Source organism: Herpailurus yagouaroundi, unplaced genomic scaffold (genome assembly GCF_014898765.1).
Source record: "Herpailurus yagouaroundi ecotype Mexico unplaced genomic scaffold, PumYag 29, whole genome shotgun sequence".
Lineage (NCBI taxonomy): Eukaryota > Metazoa > Chordata > Mammalia > Carnivora > Felidae > Herpailurus > Herpailurus yagouaroundi.
Genome location: NW_024412377.1, coordinates 81,531,059 through 81,553,402, shown reverse-complemented (window position 1 = coordinate 81,553,402; position 22,344 = coordinate 81,531,059). Strand labels below are relative to the sequence as shown.

At 37.5% G+C, this 22,344-nt stretch overlaps 1 protein-coding gene across 1 annotated transcript in view; it reads right to left on the bottom strand.

Annotated features, from left to right (window-relative positions):
* Positions 1–1,574: 1,574 nt before the first annotated feature.
* Positions 1,575–22,344, bottom strand: part of PCSK1 (proprotein convertase subtilisin/kexin type 1) — a 44,544-nt gene continuing 23,774 nt past the window's right edge. The window contains exons 10-14 of the mRNA XM_040448114.1: positions 13,186–13,419; positions 10,336–10,493; positions 8,871–9,004; positions 7,173–7,334; positions 1,575–4,709 (exon numbers count right to left, since the gene is read on the bottom strand). Of these exons, the coding sequence (XP_040304048.1) occupies positions 4,332–4,709; positions 7,173–7,334; positions 8,871–9,004; positions 10,336–10,493; positions 13,186–13,419 (1,066 nt within the window). The 3' untranslated portion in view covers positions 1,575–4,331. The remainder of the gene's footprint in view (positions 4,710–7,172; positions 7,335–8,870; positions 9,005–10,335; positions 10,494–13,185; positions 13,420–22,344) is intronic.

Sequence of the window (22,344 nt, the reverse complement as noted above, 5' to 3'; positions counted from 1 at the left end):
TCAGGACTCAATTGCTTACAAGTATTTATTCTTATTCTCCTAACTGCCATGGTAACAGTTCAGCATCTTTAGGTAGTCCTCATCTGGTCAGCTCTGTTTCATGCTGTGAGTTGGCTCGATTTGGATCCAGAATGTAGATCTGCTCCATATATATTTGTTCTGGAAACAGGTTGAAGAGGCAGTAGTTCCCTGGGGCACACTCTTCTCATTGCACTAGATGACCGAAAAGCAAAAGCCAGGCCAAATTGTATAAGCACGCTGAAGGTCTTTGCTTGTATCATGTCCACTGGCCAAAACAAATCACAGGGTCAAGCTTAACATAGATGGCCCAGGAAACTACCCTTGGCCCACAGGGGCAAGAGGATGGAGCAACACACATGGCAGAAGTTTGGCATAGAAACCAGGAAAGTGATTTCTGCTTCCCTCCACATGCCTTGAGAATGCTGGACCAAAAACTGTCGTCGTCATCATCATCATGTGTATTAGTACTGTAGCCTTACAAAATTATGAGGCAGTTAGGAAAACATTACTCTTCTTTCTTAGGGATTGAAATTGTATTTAAGAATTAATGTTTATCTCACTGTGTATTTGGATTTGGATTTGTAGCCTATACATGGCTAATCTAATAGTTACCAAATGAGTATTCAAAAGTAACCAGAGAGCTATCTTCAGCCCTCCTGGTGGGTAGACTTTAAAGATTGCTGGACTTTGAGGACAAAAGCCAGTTAGAACAGTTCTTCTGGAATTCCGGAAAAATTATTTTATTTTGAATTAATATTTGTAACTCAGAAGAAAGGAATGGAGTCTGGGGGAAAACCACCTCCTGGAAAGAAGACAGATTCTGAAGTGGCTGGGTGGCCATTCCAGGGATGGAGGTTTGAAGCAAGAGAGGAATGTGGGCCTGAAGATGGGAGATTAAACTTGGAAGTTGGGAACTTCTGATAAGTGGCCTCTGGCCGAGCGGGGGTGGTTAATGTGGAGCTACTGTATCTGGCCTATAAAAAAGTCATTTTTGATGAAGTGTTGAAGTCCTTTCTCTCACACATAGTAAGTCCCTTTGGTTTGTGCTTTGCTTTTTTTCCTCAACACTTCAGTGAAGACTCAGTCAAATAACTTGGGATGTTGTCAAAACAAGTAAGAGAGGTACCTGGGTGGCTCAGTCGGTTGGGTGTCCGACTTCGGCTCAGGTCATGATCTCACTGCTCGTGGGTTTGAGCCTGCGACGGGCTCTGTGCTGACAGCTCAGAGACTGGAGCCTGCTTCGGATTCTGTGACCCTCTCTTCCCCTCCCATGCTCATGCTCTGTCTCTCTCTGTATCTCAAAAATGAGTAAGTGTTAAAAAAATTTTTTAATGAAAAAATAGTAAGAAACTGAGCTATGAAGGAAAATGAAACATACCTGTTGAAGTAAATTCTTAAATTGACTTTGAGAAAGTCCATTTGTCTCAAAAGGAATTAGCTTTTTTTTTTTCTAAAAGGAATTATCTTCTTAATGTACATCTTCAATTTTTCTTTTTTATAGTTCATGTTAGAAACATAGAGAAGGAGATTTTGTTTTTGTTGGAAACATGAGCTTTTTTTCCTTTTTAACTTAGTGAGAAACCATTTATTCTTCAGATGTATAAGCATATTTTACATATTCTGGTTAATACAAGTGTATAATTTGAGAGTTCCCTTAAAAATGCTAAGACCACGCATGTTAAACACATTGTATTAGGCTATTAGACAAATGTCACTTTTAATATCATAACACATACATATTATACATTTATTTTCACTGACAGAGGAACATGCCTTTCAAAAATATTTTATTGGATGAAACTTTCTTATTCTCAGGAAAGTTTTGGTTCTTTAATATAATTTATTATGCTTTTTAAAATTCTGATAAAAGCACTGGTACATTATAAATACCTGTAAAGAAAATATAGTTTAAAATTCTGAGGGAAATATTATATAAGTTTCCTCTTTTACGTTTTCACAAAAATCCACAGGCACTAAGAAAGACTGACAAAAATATTCTATGTCTGAACAATATATTCCAGGTCAGAAACATTCAAACATGACTTTATTTAAATATTAAAGCTTCTCTAGAGTTAACCTTTGGCTACAATCCAATGAGTGGGTTGGGGGTTTCAACCAGGAAAATACATTATTAGAAGGATTAAAAAAAAAAAAAAAGCTTAATACAATTAGCATGAGAGTAGGAAAGGGGAAAGGATGAGGTTTTGTTTATGACTATGTATTGGCCTCTCTGGGCCTTAGCTTTGTTTTTTAGTTGAAAACTTATCTAATAACTTGTTGGTCCTTTTTGGCTTTAATACTTTTTGATCTACTTCAATTTTCAAAGTCTGTCCAATACTCTATATTGAACAACATGTGAAACTTCCAAGGATAGCGTGATCCTGGAGTTCTTTTAGGAGAACATCCTTGAAGCATCATGGTGATTGCTCTGCACATACTTTTATTCTGCACAAATGCAAACTGTAGACGAGGAGGTGAAACATCGTCTTTTTCACTACACTTCAAACCATAGCAAGTGACAGACTCTAGTGTTCTCTTCCCAGTCTAGTTCAATGTAGTTAACCTCCTGGTCCAGTTCACGTGTGACATTGTGAAGTTCAAACTTTAAGAAAGAATTACAAACAGCAGACTCAGTGGGAGAATGCCTGCATCGTAGGTGACTGGAGCTTTTGTGAGCACATAGAGAATGGGAATCCAGACGTTGTCCATTAATGAGTTAGTGTAAATGAGAATCCAGGGAAGGTGAGATTAAATGAATATGTCAAACTGGATTTCAGAGGTGCTTTCAGGGGTCTAAAATATCATTTCCCCTCACCTATAAATTAACTAGATCATGGCAAGTTCTCATTATGATTGATTATCACACAGATCCTACCTGGAAGAAGTAGAGGATTTTTTTTTCCTTAATGCATTTATACTTTATGTAAGTTTGTTTAGTGCAGCAGTGGGAAAAATCAAATGCTTTTTGGGTGTTGACCAGTAGGGTAGCCACTTTAAGCAACATGGAGCAGGGCACCTCAGGGACCAGGTACTCAAATCTATCTGGGCAGCTGCTGTTCAGCTCTAGCCAACTGTTGCCAGGAAGGGAAATGCGTCTGAGAATCAAGCTTTATGTGAAATTTCATATTTTTAATAACCACTTATATGTTTAAATCATTTGATGTGCCAAAGGAAATCTACCTGAGGGACAAATGTGGCCCATGGACTGCCAGCTTGTGGCCTCTTGAGCTGAATATTGGAAGCAATTTGGTAAGATTTTGGATACTATCAGCTGTAAGACTGGGGAAGAGCCTTTAGTGGCAAGGAATGAACACTCAGTTTTAAGGATCCAGAAAAACCTGTTCTAATGAATACAATTTAAAAACAAACAAAACCTACCTTTGGCTCTCCCCATTATAAATATTTTCCTATTTACATTGGTTCCTGGTGTTATGAGTGGTTTCCTGTGATTATTGTGAAAAAATATGACAAGGGATTTGCCAAATCCCGAGCGTAAGTTTATTCTAAGTAGGATAATTACTTCTCTCAGTATTCAGATTGTGGCCGAGGAAGGAGATAGGTAATGAAAATATAAGGGGAAACAGGGAAAGGCCAGAGCACACACCTTAAGTCCTAGTCACCTTTAGGTCCACAGAGGCCTCTGCGTAGCACACCAAACAAAGAAAAATGTTCTAAAACTGCTCAAACCAGATAACACAAATTCTGAGAATTGTTTCTGGATCTAAATTACTCAGTTTCTCTCCCAAATGACGAAATCGCCATTTCCTGAATGAGTCGTACTTTGCGGTAGAAAAGCCAAGGATATGGGTCTAATCGGGAACTCTTTCATTAGAAACTTTCCAAACCTATCTATGGCATCACAGTTCAAAGAACCGTGTGGCAAAGACAAGGGACAAGTTGTAGGAACAGTTTTCTTCCCTCTCATTCTTTGCAGATTTACTTCTTCAAATTAATATGTTACCCAGGCGATGGCATTTCTTTTGAGAAGTGAAATCGTGGCTCAAGGAGGCATTCTAATGTGGTATGAGGACCGCAAATGAAATGAACTGTGGCTCCAGAAAGAACAAAGCATCTCACTTGTGCAAGCAGGGAATATGTGTTTTGAAAGAGTCATTATCAATTCAGAAAGTTGGATTTTCTACTTGAGCTCATCCCTTTCAAACGCCCAGTCGGGCGAGCAAAAGCAAAAGTACCACAAAGGATATCATAAGCATAAGAACCAATGGCAAAAACAACCACTTCAGACACAGGCAAAATCTAAGGGGAAGGAAGAAGCATGAATATTTCCAACTCAGGACTCCACACTTATTTTAATTTTCTTCCCTCAGAATGTCCACCAGAGCTTGCAACAGCCGGTCATCTCTGTGCTTATAAGGTTTCGTGTTATAGAAAACATCAACATAGTCGTTATATAGACTGTCCTCGGACTCTTTAAGCTGGGAAGGCTTGTTCAACTTTTCCAGGGCTTCATAGAAAGTTTCATAAGGGATGTTAAGCTTTGCACTTGGAGGCTTCTTTGGTGATTGCTTTGGGGGTGAGTTTTTGCTGAAAGCACTTTGAAGGAGTCTCAGCATCGCCTCGGATGGGGCTGCCTCTGCCAGCTCATTCCTCCTGTCCCCTGTACTGTCGCCACTAGGGCTCTTTGACATGAGGGGGTTCTTTTTCAGGTTCTCTTGTGTGGGCTGCTCCTAAAACATAGAACGCCACCGACAAAAGGAAGAAGATTCATTATTTAGAACCTGGCAAGCCAGCTGCAACACATGTCCACTGCACACTTTTTAAGAAACCCTTTGAGAAGCAGAGACAGCATGAGGCTTAGAGACATACTAACTTGGGCTTCAGTCCTCATTTTTGCATTTACTCATGTTCTCCTGGCACCTGTTTAATTTCCCTGAACTTCACTTGTAAAATGAGAACAAGAGTCTTTCATTTCTGGTGGTTCTGAAGACTGAATGGGATCATGTATATGTATTCATACCTTATTGGCCTGCTGTACTTGTCAGCCTTCTATAGTAGAATTCATTTTAGGGAGTTTAATAATTTTAGATTCCTTAATTTTAATTTTAATTCTAATGAAAGAAAATATTTTTTAAAATAATACAGTTTCATCCTATGGAAAGTAAACAGTTTACCATTCCCACTGCCTTTCCTCCCTGCCCATGTTTTGGGAAGAAATTGGTATTAAAATATTTAATAACTCATACAGAAGACACTAGCAATGCTTCATGTGAATGAAGTTTCCTGGAGGCCCCTTGTTCTGTCATCAGCTACCCTTTTAGCCACTGAGTTTGTTTTGTTCTGTTCTGTTTTATTTCATTTCATTTTATTTCATTTTTTATTTTTTTTATTTTGAGGGGGGTGGTTACAGAGAGAGAGGGAGTGAGAGAATCCCAAGCAGGTTCCAAGGTGTTAGCACAGAGTCCAACGCAGGGCTCCATCCTATGAACCTTGGATCATGACCTGAGTGGAAAGCAAGAGTTGGATGGGTGGCTCAGTTTGTTAACAAACTCAGTTTGTTAACAAACTGAGCCACCCATGTGCCCCTCAGCCCCTGAGTTTTATAAAGGGGTCTTGGGAGAGACCAGGGTGATAAGCCACATGGGGTGGAACTGGAGATATCAGAGAAGCAGCTTTGTCAACCAGTGTGGAAGTAACTCAACTTTTTAACAACTGTAGGGTCTGATTCATACCCCTTAAGGAATCTTGGAGGGAGAAATACCCATAAAGTCAGCTTGCCTCTGGGACTATGAAGAAAAGGCCTCTGTGGTGGGGGCCCCCAGGGGGCGGGGGTAAGCTGCTTTGCAGAATGTAAATGGAACCAGAATCTGAGCTGAGGACTTCATACAACTAGTTTATAAGTTTCTTTTTTTTTTTTTTTTTTTAAGTTTATTTATTGTTGAGACAGAGCATGAACGGGGGAGGGGCAAGGGGCAGAGAGAGGGAGACACAGAATCGGAAACAGGCTCCAGGCTCCGAGCCGTCGGCACAGAGCCCGACGCGGGGCTTGAACTCACAGACCGCGAGATCATGACCTGAGCTGAAGTCGGACGCTTAACCGACCGAGCCACCCAGGCGCCCCTATAAGTTTCTTAAATAAGTACATCTTTATATCTCCCAAAATACCCATCACTGAGCCAGACTTCATGAAAGGTCATTCTGGAAATTCTGATTACCTACCTACTACATCTGAGGCACTGTGCTAGATGCTGGGGGATTAAGAGATAAACAAAATGTGGTGTCTGTCCACTGTCTGATAAGAGAGAAGCCAGCAGCCTCAGTAGGCTGAGTCTCAGTAGGAACAGGAATGACTGACTAGCTATCGTATGAAATTTTCTCAGAGAAATTGAGACTGGGATTCAGTGGCTTCCCTTAGAGCTGCCAAAAAAGTGACAGTTAAGGAATTAGTAAAGAGAAGCCTACAGGATTTGGTCACTTGAGCCTTGGTTTTCTTTCTGGAAAATGGACATGCTAAATGTCTGTCTTCTCTAGGTTACAGGGATTATTGGTTAAATGAGACAATGTTAAAAAATACTTGAAAAGTATGTGTGATACAGACATTAGGCATATGTGATCATGCATAAAGATAGCTCTTTTTTTAGGGGTGCCTAGGTGGCTCATTCAGTTAAGCGTCCAACATTGGCTCAAATCATGATCTTGCAGTTCGTGGGTTCCAGCCCTGCGTTGGGCTTTGTGCTGACAGCTCAGAGCCTGGATCCTGCTTTGGATTCTGTGTCTCCCTCTATCTCTGCCCCTCCCCTGTTCATACTCACTCAATGACTCTCTCTCTCTCTATCAAAAATAAATAAGCTTTAATTTTTTTAATTTTTTAAAAGATAGCTCTCTATATAATTTGATATGTCATACATTTTGATACATGTAAGTTGATATGTTATAAATTCTCATGTTAGAGAATTTCATACCTTTGAATTCATCAACTTTAATCTCTAAATTCTGGACAAAAGAATAAACTTAAATAATATGAGGGTTTTATTTAATGGCAAACAGTTTGGCACTCTCACTCCCTTTTCTCCCCACTCACGTTTGACTTTCTCTTTGTCTGAAAATTAGATACAGCTCTACTCACTACATTGTCTACTACAGTTCAAAGAAAGATGTGCCAAGAATGCTCAAGAGAACAGAGCCACACAGACCTCCCCCGGATCCACCATCTTCTCCACCCCTCTTCTGTCATTCTGAACGGTGTTGTAGGATGTGTACACACGAGGCTGTTTCATGTGTTCTGGCTGAGAAGAGGTCCCATGAAAAATCAACTTCCAGTTGACAATTCTTCCTTCATTTTGCATTCTTCCAGACTACGGATAAGCATACACATAAGTTTAGGGTGTATTCTGAGAAATTTCAAACTCCTTAAAAGTATCTGTAAAATCTATTAAAAATTCTGTACATGCCATGTGTAGAGCACTATGTACAAAGAAGTAAATCATTGGATTCACTGTTGTCATGAAAATGGACAGTTTATAGGTTCGAGGATTTAAAGACTGATTATTTGCTTCATTTAATTAAAAAAGCAAAACTCTTTACATGAATGTTCTTTTCTATTCTGTTCTTGGAAAGTTGACTATACTTTCCATAAATAGAATTATATTTAGTAATTATCAGCTTGTAGAAACATTCCAATTGAGAAAAAGCCTCTTTGGAGTATTATAAATAGACTTCAGTATTAATCAGCACTTAAAAACTGTATATTTATGGGAAGAGTAATAATTTTCAGAGGCTCAACAGTTATGCCAAAAACAATGTGCTGAAATCTAAAAATATCTAAAAAGAATATGAAAGTGTAGGCTCAGATTTTACAGACTTGATATAAAATAGTCTTATCTTGGTAAACCGATTTTTCTTAGTTTTTTAAAGATGAAATTGAGTTAAAGAACAGAGGACAAGTTCAAGAATAGAACTACTTCCTAAGAACATTTTCTTGCTCTTCCTATGAGAGCAGGAATTTTTACAGATTCTGGTTCTAAATCATAATTTTTGCAGTCTGTAGGGGAAAGCTATTCTCAGAGAGAAAAATGTAACAATGACTATAGAATTTGTATTAATTTAATGGAAATCTTTAGGAATTTAAAATAATTTCTTTTAAAAGAGTTATCTAGACTTTGGAATCCGATGCTGCTGAACAGTTCTATCTTGGGAGAACTCAGACCTGAAACACTGTTTGTATATGTGCTCAACCTGTAGAAAATGCTGGAGAAATGATGCAAAAGTAGATAATTCAGCTGTATTTAGCTTTTTGCTCAGACACTCCTTACTCTATTTTTGTTATCATGAGTTACAATTTTAGAAAGATATCAAAGAGTGTTAGTAAACAGAGTGAAAGAGAAGTGAGAAATGCTTTTCAGTTTGTTTCATAACTGAAGCAAAACAAAACAAAAAAGTCATATTAAATAAGATTTCTTGTGTAACAAGTCAATAGCCACTATAGTAAGAAGTGGTAAGAGTTTCTTCATGTGACCCCAGCAGAATGTCATAGCAAGGCTGGTATAGCATTTAACTGTCTTTGTAAATAGAGGTAATTCTGGTGTCTGAGTAGGTCATATGGCTGGCGGCATTCTGACATTGGAACACTTGGATTTGTCACGTAGTCTGTAACATTATTAATACATCTTTTTTTTTTCTTTATTATGGTATGGCTTATTTATTTAATTATTTAGTCAGTCAGTCTATAAAGCCAAGTGGGCAGGGATTGAAACATTACACCTTTTCCTTACTTTTACTAGAGAGTGACTTGAATGCCTTAGGACCTTGATTAATGATGATACCAATCTTAAAAGTACTTGAAAATGTTTAAAAGTGAGCCTGTGTTTCTATATCTTTTCTTTCATACTTACCATATCCGTAATTCTCAAGGTCCAGGTGCCTATGGGATTCTCTCCCCATGTGTGAACAGACATGAAGTCCCAATTCTTGAAACCATTAGGAGATGTATCCCGTTCTCTTTCAGCCAACAGTACAGTGCTGGTGCCTATTTTCAAGGGACAAATACAAATTAATGAATGTTCTAAATGTATTGAGAGTAGGCTACACTTTAGCAACTAATAAATGAAAATGAAAACTGGGAGAGAGTTGCCCTCCTAATTTTCCCTTTTTTGTATAAGATCAGGATAGAAACATTATAAAAAAAATGTTTTTACCCATAGAAATTAGCATATTGCCTGGCATATAATAAGTTCTCAGTAAATATTTTGGTAAAATAATAATGAGTATATTGATTAAGTTTTTTTTTTTTTTTTGAATAAGGAGAACTCATAGAACTACATTTACAAACTATGGATTCAGAGACCTAAAATACATTTTAGTGGAACTATCATTTTGAAATTTAAGAGGAAGTCTTGAAAATTTATTTGGTGCCTGTGCCTATAATCTAGTGTAGGCATAAAAAAATAAAGCTATATTAATTTCATAATGTCTTGTCATCTAAAAACTAGTAGTGGGATTTAACTCTAAAATTTCAAATCCAAGTTCTCTGTAGATCTAGATGAAAGGGTCAAGTGATCTGTAGGGCCATCAATAAGAAAGCATTCCACTCATATTCAGGCCAACTCCAAGATAGCTAGAAAGCATGACTCCAAATCAACAGTGTCTATAGTCCAAACCTCTAAGAAGTTTATATCCTGGAAGGAGATGACCGAGGGAGCTCATCTTTCCTCATAACTCACCTATAGAAATTGAATTTAGTCTAGTGAATCCTACTAAAAAATGAAAGAATATTAGGATAGCATTTCCTGGTTGGATTAAAGTTTATGGTTTACAACCTCTTCCCTATCCATGATCTCATCTGAGTTAGTACTTTCTCAGGAAAGGGCAATTGCCTGTACATTCTATCATATGGCCTTTGCAATGCCATCATGGAATATTTGTTGGTCTTCTCAATATTCTTTCATGGGTCACAAGTCCTAGTTTTTTGGTTGATTCCTTATATGTGTCTGATATATTTGTCAGCTTTATTAATTATCAGAGTAACTTTCACTAATATGTTGCCTAAGAGAAATGAATGATAGATCAGTGACCTGGGAAAATGAGCACAGTTTGAAAATGTGTAACTCCATAAAGTTTTATTAATTGGTATTATTTATATAGACCTCATTCTCTGCTTATCTAAGAACCAGTAGGAATGAGTTGGCAGAGTTCTGATGCCAAAAAAATTTAAAAATAAGCATATTTTCTTAAGTCCTGAAAATATCTATTGGGAAACTCAGCCCTATAAAAAATCATTGATTTAAAATCATTCAATATACTCTTTAAAATTTAACTAAATGATTTAGAATAAATTTTTGAAGTTTTTAAAAAGTTTACCAGCAGCAGAAGTGAGTGTAACATGAAGGTCTCCTCTTCGGGAATATTCAATAGTTGCTTCAAATTGCACATGTTCCAGGGACTTGATGGCATTTTCTTGTTCTTCACAAGCTCTTGTTGGAATTTCAATGATAACTTCTCCATTACCTTTCAGGGCTCTAAATACATTTTGAACAAAATCACTGGATAAAGTACATCTCTTCTTCTTTGTATTTTATGCAAATACATACACATCAGTCTTGACTAGATACTCAGCTAAGCTTGTTGTCTCTCCCTGTTATGAGTAGAACAAAATTCAGGAGTAGCTAGAAATAATGTGTAGAAAATGGTAAGGTTTTTACAGAAATGTAAAAAAATTCTACAATTTTTATGCATCATAAAAGACCACAAATAGCTAAAGTAACCCTGAGAAAGAACAAAGCTGAAGGCATTCCATTTCCTCATTTCAAAATATATTTCAAAACTATAGTAATGAAAATAGTATGGTACTGGCATAAAGACAGACATATAGACCAGTATAACAGAATAGAGAACTTAGAAATAAACCCAAGATTATGTGGTCAACTGATCTTCAACAAGGATGCCAAGAATAGTCAATGGGGAAAGAGCAGTCTGTTCAGCAAAGTGTGCTGGGAGAACTGGATATCCATAGATAAAGTAATAAAATTGGACCCATATCTAACATTTTACACAAAAATCAACTCCAAATGGAGTAAACACCATAAGACGTAAGTCTGGAAGAAAACATAGGAAGAAACTTCATGACATTGATCTTGGCAGTGGTTTAATGGTTATGACACCTAAAGCACAGGCAACCAAAACAAAAGTAAGCAAGTGGGAATACATCAAGCTAAAAATCTTCCGCATAGCAAAGGGAACCATCAACGAAATGAAAATACAACCTAAAAAAATGGGAGAAGATATTGCAAACCGTATATCTGATAAAGGGTTAACCTATAAAAATATAAGGAAACTCCTACAGCTCAATAACCAAAAAATAATAATAATAATTAATAACCTGATTAAAAAGTGAGCCAAGTATTTATATAGATATTTTTTGAAAAAGACCTATAAATGACCAGCAGGCATATGAAAAAAACTTCACCTTTGCTAATCATCAGGAAAATGCAAATCCAGACACCTGTCAGGATGGCTGTTAACAAAAAAGTAAAAGACAACAAGTATTGAAGAAGGTGTGGAGAAATGTGAACCCTTGCATAATTGGTGGGAATACAAATGGTGCAGTCACTATGGAAAACAGCATAAAGTTTTCTCAAAACATTAAAAATAGAACTATCAAATGATCCAGCAATCCCACTTCTGGATATTTATCCAAAATAACTGAAAACAGGATCTTGAAGAGATCTCATGTTCTTTTTAGCACTATTCCTAATAACCAAGATGTGGAAACAACCTAGATGTCTATCAACAGATGGAAGGTTAAATAAAATGTGGTAAAACACATATAATCTTTAAAAAGAAAAGATATTCTGCTATATGCAACAATATGGATAAGCACTGAAGATATTATGGTAAGCAAAATAAACAAGTCACAGAGAAATACTGCATAAAATTCTACTTAAATGAAGTATCTAAAATAGTCAAATTCATAGATTCAAAAAGTGGAATTGTGGTTGCCTGGGGCTAGGGGAAAATGGAGTTGCTAATCAGTGGGCATGTAAGTTACACAAGATGCATAAGTTCTAGAGATCAGTTGTGTAACAATTGTACTTAGAATCAACAATAATGTATACTTAAAAGTTAAAGAGGGTAGGTCTCATGGTAAGAGTTCTTACTACAATAAAACAAAATAGAAAAGAAAAGAAAAAAATTTGGTGAGGAACAGAGATACAAGAATATAGTGCTATTTGCTGTGGAATAGAATTTAGGCAGGTTTGCCTTGGACCCATCAAAAAGTGGTCCATTACTGAAATGGGCCCTCTTAAGAAATGATATTATCTCCATAATGAATGTTCCCCAAGGCTCCCACTCTGAGATTTTTTTCTGAGTGGGTCTTTTTTTTTTTAGTTTTGAAATGTATGATTTACTTATTTTTTAAAGTTTATTTTTGAGAGAGAGAGCACGAGTGAGTGAAGGGCAGAGAGAGAGGGAAAGAGAGAGAATCCCACATAGGCTACACGGAGCCTGAAGCAGGGCTCAAGCTCACCTGTAAGTGGGGCTAGAACTCACCTGGTGTGGGACTCGAACTCACAGCCGGTGAGATCATGACCTGGGCTCAAGTCAGATGCTTAACTGACTGAGCTACCCAGCCACCCCAATGAGCTGATCTTTAATATAATCATGGTTTCCTTGAAAGAATCAACAAAATAGTTATACCAGATTCTGCTTCTCTGGCCAGATCTGGTAGGCTGGATGTGTTCTTATGTAAAAGCAGCATGGTAAATGATCATTCATGGAAAAAAAAAAAAATCATGAATCACATAGGACTATAGCGTGAAGAGAGGCTCTTCTGGAAATGGGATTTGGATAATATTGGTTGGTAAGTATTACATATAATCAATTCTAAGATACATTTTTAAAAAATACTTTAACATCTTTGACTTTGGGATTAATCTTAAAACTAATAGCTAGTAATAGTTTAATTGGCAATGAGTTTTCTTAGTGATATATAAAACAATGAATATAGATAGGCTAGGAAAGGAAAATGCTAAGTTGACTTGCAGATTTCCGATCTTTCGATGATTCCCATGGGCCCACAGGGAACTATGTCAAATGCTCTCTCCATCTACTTCAGAGGGTAGGTGAGAAAAAAATTAGGCAGAGTGACAAACATCATAATCAAATAGTGCCATGGGCACACATTTGTTTAAAATTCCTGCAGATACTTACCTGGGCTCAAATTCATTGTCCTTTACAACACACTCTTTCTTCTCAGGCACACTGGTCCAGGTCCTGGGATCAGCTAAATCCACCAGGGCTTTGGCATTTAGCAACCCAAATCCAAATCGACTATTCACCATCAAGCCTGCTCCATTCTTTTTCCATCCAGGGTTATTGGCCAGTGGGTCATACTCAGAGGTCCAGACAACCAAGTGCTGCATGTCTCGCCATGTAAGATTTGGACTGGAGGGGAAATGACCCAAAATATTTTTCAGGGACAAAAAATGATGTATCCTTGAAAAAGTAAAACAAGTATCTTCGTGTTTTACTTGTAAGTAAAGTTTTACTTGTTTTACTTGTATCTTCTTGTTTTACTTGTAAGTAAAACAAGTAAAAAAAGTAAAAACAAGCATCTTCTATTTATAGATAATGAAGTCCTTTTTGCAACTATACTTTTATTGTTGTATTTCTTTTGGTGTATCTTTTCATTTGGAATTTAAAATACAGTACTGAAAGTTTCTCTCCATACCATATAAATTAAGCTCCTATTATAAGTAAAATTTGGGTTTCAATATTGTAGAAATATGTAATTTTGTCCCCGATTTTTACTGGAACAAAAATTTTAAATGACAAAACTTCCTTTGTGTCTCTGTTTTCTGCTGTCTATTCACAGCCTTGGCACTTTCCACATTATGCATTCAAAGATGAGGCTTTGACTTCCTTCTTAGGAAGACTCAGATTTTAAAGACATAGCTTGGCTCCATAGTCTTAAATATCTTGCCTCTTTTCTTTATATATCAATGTTAAGAATATACTTATCTTGATGAGCACTGAGTCGAATATGGGTTTGTTGATTCACTATATTTTACACCTGGAACTCATCTAACACTGTATGTTAACTACACTGGAATTAAAATTTAAAACAAATTGTCAAACTCTTAGCTACTTGACATCACTCTTGCAAGACACTATGCTGAATACTGTGGAGATATCAAAGGAGGTGATTCTTATCTTTAAGTACACAATCCAGCAAAAGAACTAAGCTTTTCTATAACTGTAATGTACCTGTTGAATACTTTATTCATGGCATCATGTGTTATAGGAATTTAGAGAAGGAAGAGCTCTGGGGATGGAAAGCTTTGCTAGGAGGAAATATTTTATCTGAACTTTGAAGTTTGGGTAGAATGTCAAGAAGTGAAGAGATAGAAAAGGGATGAGGCAACAGAACAAAACCTACAAGGGTGAAAGTATAGGATGTGACCAGAATACAGTGAGGTGTTGGTTTTCTGGAGCAGGGAAGAGGTGATAGGGTACTAAGCTGGATGGTGAGGACCTTGGATGCCAGGAAAAGGAGCTTATGCTTTATCCCTTGGGCAACCGGGAATCAAGGATTTTTGAGCAAGGAAACGGCATAATTAGAAGTCTTGATAAGATTAACTTATCAGCAATATAAAGATACATCAGAGATACTTGGGATTTTTGGATCTATTATAATAAAGATGCAGCCTTCCCAGATCTTTCTTTTTAAAATTTCAATTCTCCTCACATGCTCCTGAACTCCCTTTTCCTTTTTTCCCCCCCCCCCCCGTTTAATAGTACTCTTCTAACATACTGCGTAATTCATTTGTTTTGTATATTATTAATGTCTGTCTCCCCTGCTATAGCTATGTAGGAAGGGTTGACATTTTTATCTATCTAGTTCTCTGATGTATACCATTCAGAAGAATGCCAGGCACAGGCGATATTCTGAGTTAAATATTTGTTGGTTGGATGACTGAATGTGCCTAAGTATTAAGTAGCCCTAATAATTTTTAAACTTGTGGCATTTTGTCATTAGATTCTTTTAGGATCTGAAGCTTTTCCTTAGCTTTGAGACCTGCACTGTTTCTATCAAGCCAATCAAGCATTATTTAATAAATAAATACCCAAGAGTTTTGTCCTCAAGTTTTATATCTTAGCACTAGGTTGTGAAACAACCATCAGGGGAATCTGGCTTAATTTGCTCTTTTTCCTCAGAGCCCAAAATGTACTGGTTAAACAGTCCCCTGGTGACAAGAAAGAGGCAACACACATCCTTAAACACTGAAGAGTCTGGTTCTTGGTTAAAATTCCACATGTGATTTTCAGGTTTCTTTAGAGGCATGACAAAGGCTCTACCTGGCAGGCTCTATGGAGAAACTCCCCTCCCCACACCAGCCTAGATGTGGTCTCTAAAAGGAGTTGCCATCAAGGACTCAGGCCCCTACCTGGTTAGGTATATTTAGTTTACCACCCCTTTTGCCTTCATTCCTAGGTCTCCTTATCTGAGGCCAAGGGTAGAGGTCTTCTTCAGACCTCTGGACTCTACCCAAGGCCTCCTTATGGGGAGAAAGGAGGACACCTTAAGATACTTCTGCCCATTCTGACTCAGTACCCAGTACCATACTCTCAGCCTTCATTCCTGCCCCACCTCCACCCCAGTCAATAAAACCAGCAGGGCCTTATGTTTGGGCTCCCTCAACAGTGACATGACTCCCCATGTCTGTGCTACTTTACCTGCCATTCAACTGGCACACTTTTCCATGGAGGAAAATGGAATAGGAGGAGTTAGCATTTATTTTTCTGATTTTAGACTCTTGTTTAAAACATTGTAGTAAGCAGTTAAAGGCTTAACTCTTTCATTTTGTATTTATTGCTTTAATCTGCTATTCTGACACCTGGCAGCTTAGTTCTCTCTCTCATCTCAGCTCCTGGCAAACATAACACCTAACTCTAGTGAGTGACTGATGGAGTGCTTAGAAAGACTCCAGTTCATTGATTCTTATGGGCCCCAGACTGCTTGCATCATAGTTACCTGTTACACTTGTGAATAGTGAAAATTCCTGAATTCCACGTAAACCTATTGAATCAAAATATCTGAGGATAGGACATGATTTTGATATTTATATTTAAAAAACTGTCTAGTTAATTCTATGTCATAGCTAAAATAATAGGAACTGGAAGAAAGCATACAAGCATATAACCAATTAAGACAATTGAAAGTCTTTTCAAATCATGGGGTTGGAATAGGGAGTAATAGAAAGCACATCAAACCATATTTTATACCAAAAAGACCTGTGCTGTCTCAAGCAAGTCACCTCATTTCCCTGAGCCTGAGGTGACTCATCTGTAAGATGAGAGGGTTGAGTATGATAATCTCCAGAATTCTTACCTATTCATACCTCCTATCTGCCCAGTATCATAAATACCTTATTTAGGTAGTGTTTCCAAGTTGGCCAACCCACACTAAGGAATATTAATTGACTAACTAACTAATAAAAATTAATTATCTTAGCAGAAATGGCTATTTTCTCAGTATAGGAACCAATTCCGTTCTATTAAGCATTTTATTGAAATTCTTTCTTCCTTCCAGTTTTTTTTAAGCTTATATATTTATTTTGAGACAGAGAAAGAGATAGACCAGGGGAGGGGCAGAGAGAGAGAGAGAGAGGAAGAAAATCCCAAACGGGCTCTGCATTGTCAGTGCAGAGCCAGACTCAGGGCTTGATCTCACAAACCATGAGATCATGACCTGAGCTGATATCAGAGTTGGATGCCCAACTGACTGAGCCATCCAAGCACCCTCCTTCCAGTTTTTGAAAGCAAGTTTTAGGTAAAAGCTTCTAATCTTTGTGGTCAGTGGGAAACACATCAATTTCTCATTTGGACCATCAGTGCGAGCAGGTGTGTATATGGAGGTTGGGGTGAGGAAGTGTACTAAGGAGATATAAGGCAGGGTTATGAAATCAAACATAAAGCATAGACTTTCTGTAGCAGATAATTTATTTTCTATTTAGGTGCAGGCTTTATTTTTAAAAAATTTTTAACCTAATCTTTGCAAAAGATTCAGGGGAACTTCACCGTCATGCAGTTAGGAAAATTAAGCTTGTTTTCCTAAAGCATTATTCTCCATTTATGTGATCGCATTTCATAAATGAAAAGAAACTGCTAACAATAGTGCATCTCATTCCTGACAGCCTTCCTTCGTTAATTAGTGCTCAACAGCATCCACAATAATTAAATTTTTAAAAACTGCATTAGGTTGCTAATCAAGGATATGTTTATAGAAAATAAGGAGTATGGAATTAAACATTGAAATTAAGCATTGCTTCTAATTAGTGTAGGTAAAGTAATCTAGAGACAAAATTCTAAAGTGAAAAATCTTACAGGCTACCTGGTTCAGCCTCTAATCACATGTAAGTAAACCTAGATATTAAAGATTTTCTAACCTGGACACTTTCCAACATTTCACAACCCACTGAGTCAAGGATTTCTTTGATGTGTTTTAACCAAAAGTTCCATTGCAGCATCGAAATCGAATCCTATTTCCCTTTCTCTAGCCTTTAATGAAAATAGATTAGTTCATCTGGATGTTTAATACCTCCACAGGTATAAAGGGAGTCAGTGTTTTACTTCAGAATTTTTGTTCTTTATTAAAAATTATTCTGATTCCTCTGCTCTCTCCTCAGAATAACTGAGGCTGTGCCAATTAAGTACCCTATTGAGCATCTTTACAACCATACCTAGACGAGATTGTAGGGAAATGCAATTGTAAAGTAACTCTTTACAGAAGTTGTTTCTTGAAATTTAGTTAAGGTACTCCCAGCACTAACACTAGCTGGGATCCTTGTTAAAAATGGGGATTCCCAGGTCAAATACCAGATATTTTTGAATCTGAGCACTGGCATTAGGACTTGGGAATCTACCTATTAAATAAAGCCCAAAGGATTATGCTGCTGTTCAAGAAACACTCTTCTAGGAAAGAAAAATATTCCTCTACACATATTTGAGCCAATACCTATTCTTTCTCCTCCGTTCTCCTCTTCCCATTCCCTGGCATTCCAGCTATGTCATGTTTAATGTTTAATGTAGTATAATAGGTAATCCTCTTGTGACAAGGAGTCTTTTATGATAAACTCACGAGCACATGAGTTATGACAGTCCTTTATCAGCATCAATCTTCTTAACACCTCTTTCTTTGAGGGTCTGATGGACTGCCAATCCAACATTTCCTCTCCCTTGCAGGCCTGTGGGAGGCAGTGTAGTATGTAGTAGCAGATAGCACAGGATTTGTGGTCAGATAGATCTGAATTTGAATCTGCTTTTGGGATCTTGGTTACATTTCTCAACCTCTCTAAGCCTCAAGTTCTTTTATAAAATGCAAGTAATAATTTCTTTATCAGAAGGCTGTTGTAAGGGCTAGAATTAGTATTGTATACAAAGAGGTTAGCACAGTGTCCAGCTCATAGTAAGAACCTGACAAATACTGAAGGTTATTATTCTTGATAAATTTAGCCCACGGTTGTTCTCCATAGTTGTTCCTTGAGGAGTGACCCTTGGTTAAATGATTTATCCCAATCTTGATTGTCTAGAGGCACTTTTAGAAATTCTGCCATTCAACAAAAACAGACACATAGACCAACGGAATAGAATAGAAACCCCAGAACTAGACCCACAAAAGTATGGCCAACTAATCTTTGACAAAGCAGGAAAGAACATCCAATGGAAAAAAGACAGTCTCTTTAACAAATGGTGCTGGGATAACTGGACAGCAACATGCAGAAGGATGAAACTAGACCACTTTCTTACAGCGTTCACAAAAACAACTCAAAATGGATAAAGGACTTGAATGTGAGACAGGAAACCATCAAAACCCTAGAGGAGAAAGCAGGGAAAGACCTCTCTGACCTCAGCCGCAGCAATTTCTTACTTGACACATCTCCAAAGGCAAGGGAATTAAAAGCAAAAATGAACTATTGGGACCTCATGAAGATAAAAAGCTTCTGCACAGCAAAGGAAACAACCAACAAAACTAAAAGGCAACCAATGGGATGGGAAAAGATATTTGCAAATGACATATCAGTCAAAGAGCTAGTATCCAAAATCTATAAAGAGCTCAACAAACTCCACACCTGAGAAACAAATAATCCAGTGAAGAAATGGGCAGAAAACATGAATAGACACTTCTCTAAAGAAGACATCCAGATGGCCAACAGGCACATGAAAAGCTGCTCAATGTCACTTCTCATCAGGGTAATACAAATCAAAACCACACTCAGATACTACATCACGCCAGTCAGAGTGGCCAAAATGAACAAATCAGGAGACTATAGATGCTGGAGAGGATGTGGAGAAACGGGAACCCTCTTGCACTGTTGGTGGGAATGCAAACTGGTGCAGCCGCTCTGGAAAACAGTGTGGAGGTTCCTCAAAAAGTAAAAATAGGCATACCCTATAACCCAGCAGTAGCACTGGTAGGAATTTACCCAAGGGATATGGGAGTACTGATGCATAGGGGCACTTGTACCCCAATGTTCATAGCAGCACTCTCAACAATAGCTAAATTATGGAAAGAGCCTAAATGTCCATCAACTGACGAATGGATAAAGAAATTGTGGTTTATATATGCAATGGAATACTATGTGGCAATGAGAAAGAATGAAATATGGCCTTTTGTAGCAACGTGGATGGAACTGGAGAGTGTTATGCTAAGTGAAATAAGCCATACAGAGAAGGACAGATTCCATATGTTTTCACTCCTATGTGGATCCTGAGAAACTTAGCAGAAGGCCATGGGGGAGGGGAAGGAAAAAAAAATGGTTAGAGAGGGAGGGAGCCAAAACATAAGAGACTCCTAAAAACTGAGAACAAACTGAGGGTTTATGAGGCGTGGGAGGGGAGGGTGGGTGATGGGTATTGAGGAGGGCACCTGTTGGGATGAGCACTGAGTGTTGTATGGAAACCAATTTGACAATAAATTTCATATTTAAAAAAAAAGAAATTCTGCCATTCAGAGTTTCTGAAATAATCATCTTGGTGTAGACAATTGAATAGAGTTCAGAAACCTGTCTATTTGAGAACAGATGTCTCACTAATTTCCATGTACTTTGTCAGGACGTATATAAAATGTAAGCTACAGTATGTCTATCTTATTGACGATTGAATCAAAATGAAAGGAATTAAATTCTTATTATATGCACCATGGATTCCTAGTATCTCTTATATTATGAACGGTGTGAGAAGCTCATGGAACCCACAAACCATTCCTTCAGAAAAGTGCCATACACATACTCATAAGCAATTCTGCATCTAGTTTCAATGAAGTTCATGAACTGCTGGTAACTCATTTATGTTATTTCATAGCAACCCATGAAGCTCCTGCTTTAAAAATATTATATTAAAAATTAACTGAATTTAATGAGGCTAGATCATTCTTAGATCATTTTCTTCTTGCACAGAAAAAAGTTTGAAATTTTAGAAATCAGAGGTTATAATTTTAATTTTCAGTTCTTACATGAAATTAATATTACATCTGTTCATTGAGATAGGTGTTTCTACTATACTGGTCACTAGACAAGGATGGGTTAGGCCTGGATACTTCTATTTACATGCATCTGATAAGTGTTGGGTAGAAAAGACTTACAATTTTAAGGATAATTTTTTTTATAGCTTCCTGGAACTAACAGCTTATATTCTCAAATCACAACTATCATCAGCCTATTTCACCATCTGTGTGAGACAGCTTGCTTTCATTTGACCTTATTTTCTTCGACTCTGGATGTTCCACCACCAACTTCAGTAATTCGTGTTAGATGATACCTTCAATTTTCAAAAAGGAAGAAATTTGGAAAAAAAAAAAAAAAAGATCTAACCCTTCCCTTTTATTTTTTTTAAAATTTTTTTTCAACGTTTATTTATTTTTGGGACACAGAGAGACAGAGCATGAACAGGGGAGGGGCAGAGAGAGAGGGAGTCACAGAATCGGAAACAGGCTCCAGGCTCTGAGCCATCAGCCCAGAGCCCGACGCGGGGCTCAAACTCACGGACCGCGAGATCGTGACCTGGCTGAAGTCGGACGCTTAACCGACTGCGCCACCCAGGCGCCCCTAACCCTTCCCTTTTAGAGCTAGTAAATTGAACCCTCAACTGGAGATTAACTTGCCTAAGGTAGGGATATGCCTAGAACTTGAATCCATGTGTTCCTTGAACTTTTGAGTGCTTAGATTATTTTTCCTTGAATTTGGGTTGGATCTGCTGATGCGAGTCTGACCTTGTGTTCATAGACTCTGCCTTCTGTCCATTCCTCTCCTGTTACAAGTGAACTCAGATTCTCAATGCAGCTCTTCTCCTGGGCCCCAGAGCTTCAAGTTTCCCTATTTCTGACTGAGCCTCTGGATTTTCTCTTCCCTTACCAGACATCTTCCCAGTCCCTCCAACTAGGTAAATTCTTGTGCAAAACTTCCTAGGCCTGTCTTGCTTAGCCACTGTGGCCATCTCATTGCTGAGATACCACGACGAAACCATAACTTCACAGGTGGCCCCAGGGCTCCTGGATCTACATTGGACTTTCCAGAACATATACTTAGCAACTTCAGAGTTTTTCCAGCCATGGCACAGGCCAAGGTGTTCTATTTTTCTGCTATTATGAACCTCGTCTACTGAATATGATGTGAGGGGAATGCTTTGTTCTTTCTCTAGAGAATACAGATGTTCTTCTATGATAACCTTCTTATTAGGGAGGATAACAGTAACTTGCAAATTTAACCACCTCCTCTATCATGCAACCAGAGCACCTGACTTGATATTGAAAGTTTTCTTGCCACCAGAAAGCAGAAACAAGGACAGATAAAAAGCTGTAGATACACAGTGTGCAACAGTTAGATTTTTTCCTCTGTATTAAGAGTTGTACTATTGGGTAACCAATATGAGGAAAAAAATAATGCCAAATCCTTTTTTAACATCATACACTAAAATTCCAGGGGAATTTAGAATTTAGATATGGCAAAGGAATCATAATAAAAGACATATAAATAAATGTTAATCTAATTTGAGGTCGTAAATATTTTTCTGAGCATGAAAGCAAAGGAAAAAGTCTTAAAGATACTGACAAATATAGGTGTATATATACTCATTTCATTGCAATAAAAATTACATATAAGTAAAATTAAAAGGTAAATGTCAAGCTAACCAAGCATTAATAGCTTTTCTAAACTAAGGTCATAAAACAAAATCAAGGTCATAAACAAGCAATCACAGGTGATAAATGGCCAAAGAATATAAGATATTGAGCTTCATCACTAGTGAAATAAAAGCATATAAAGTTGAGATACCATTTTGCCCTATTAAAATAGCAAACATTTTAAAAGATAA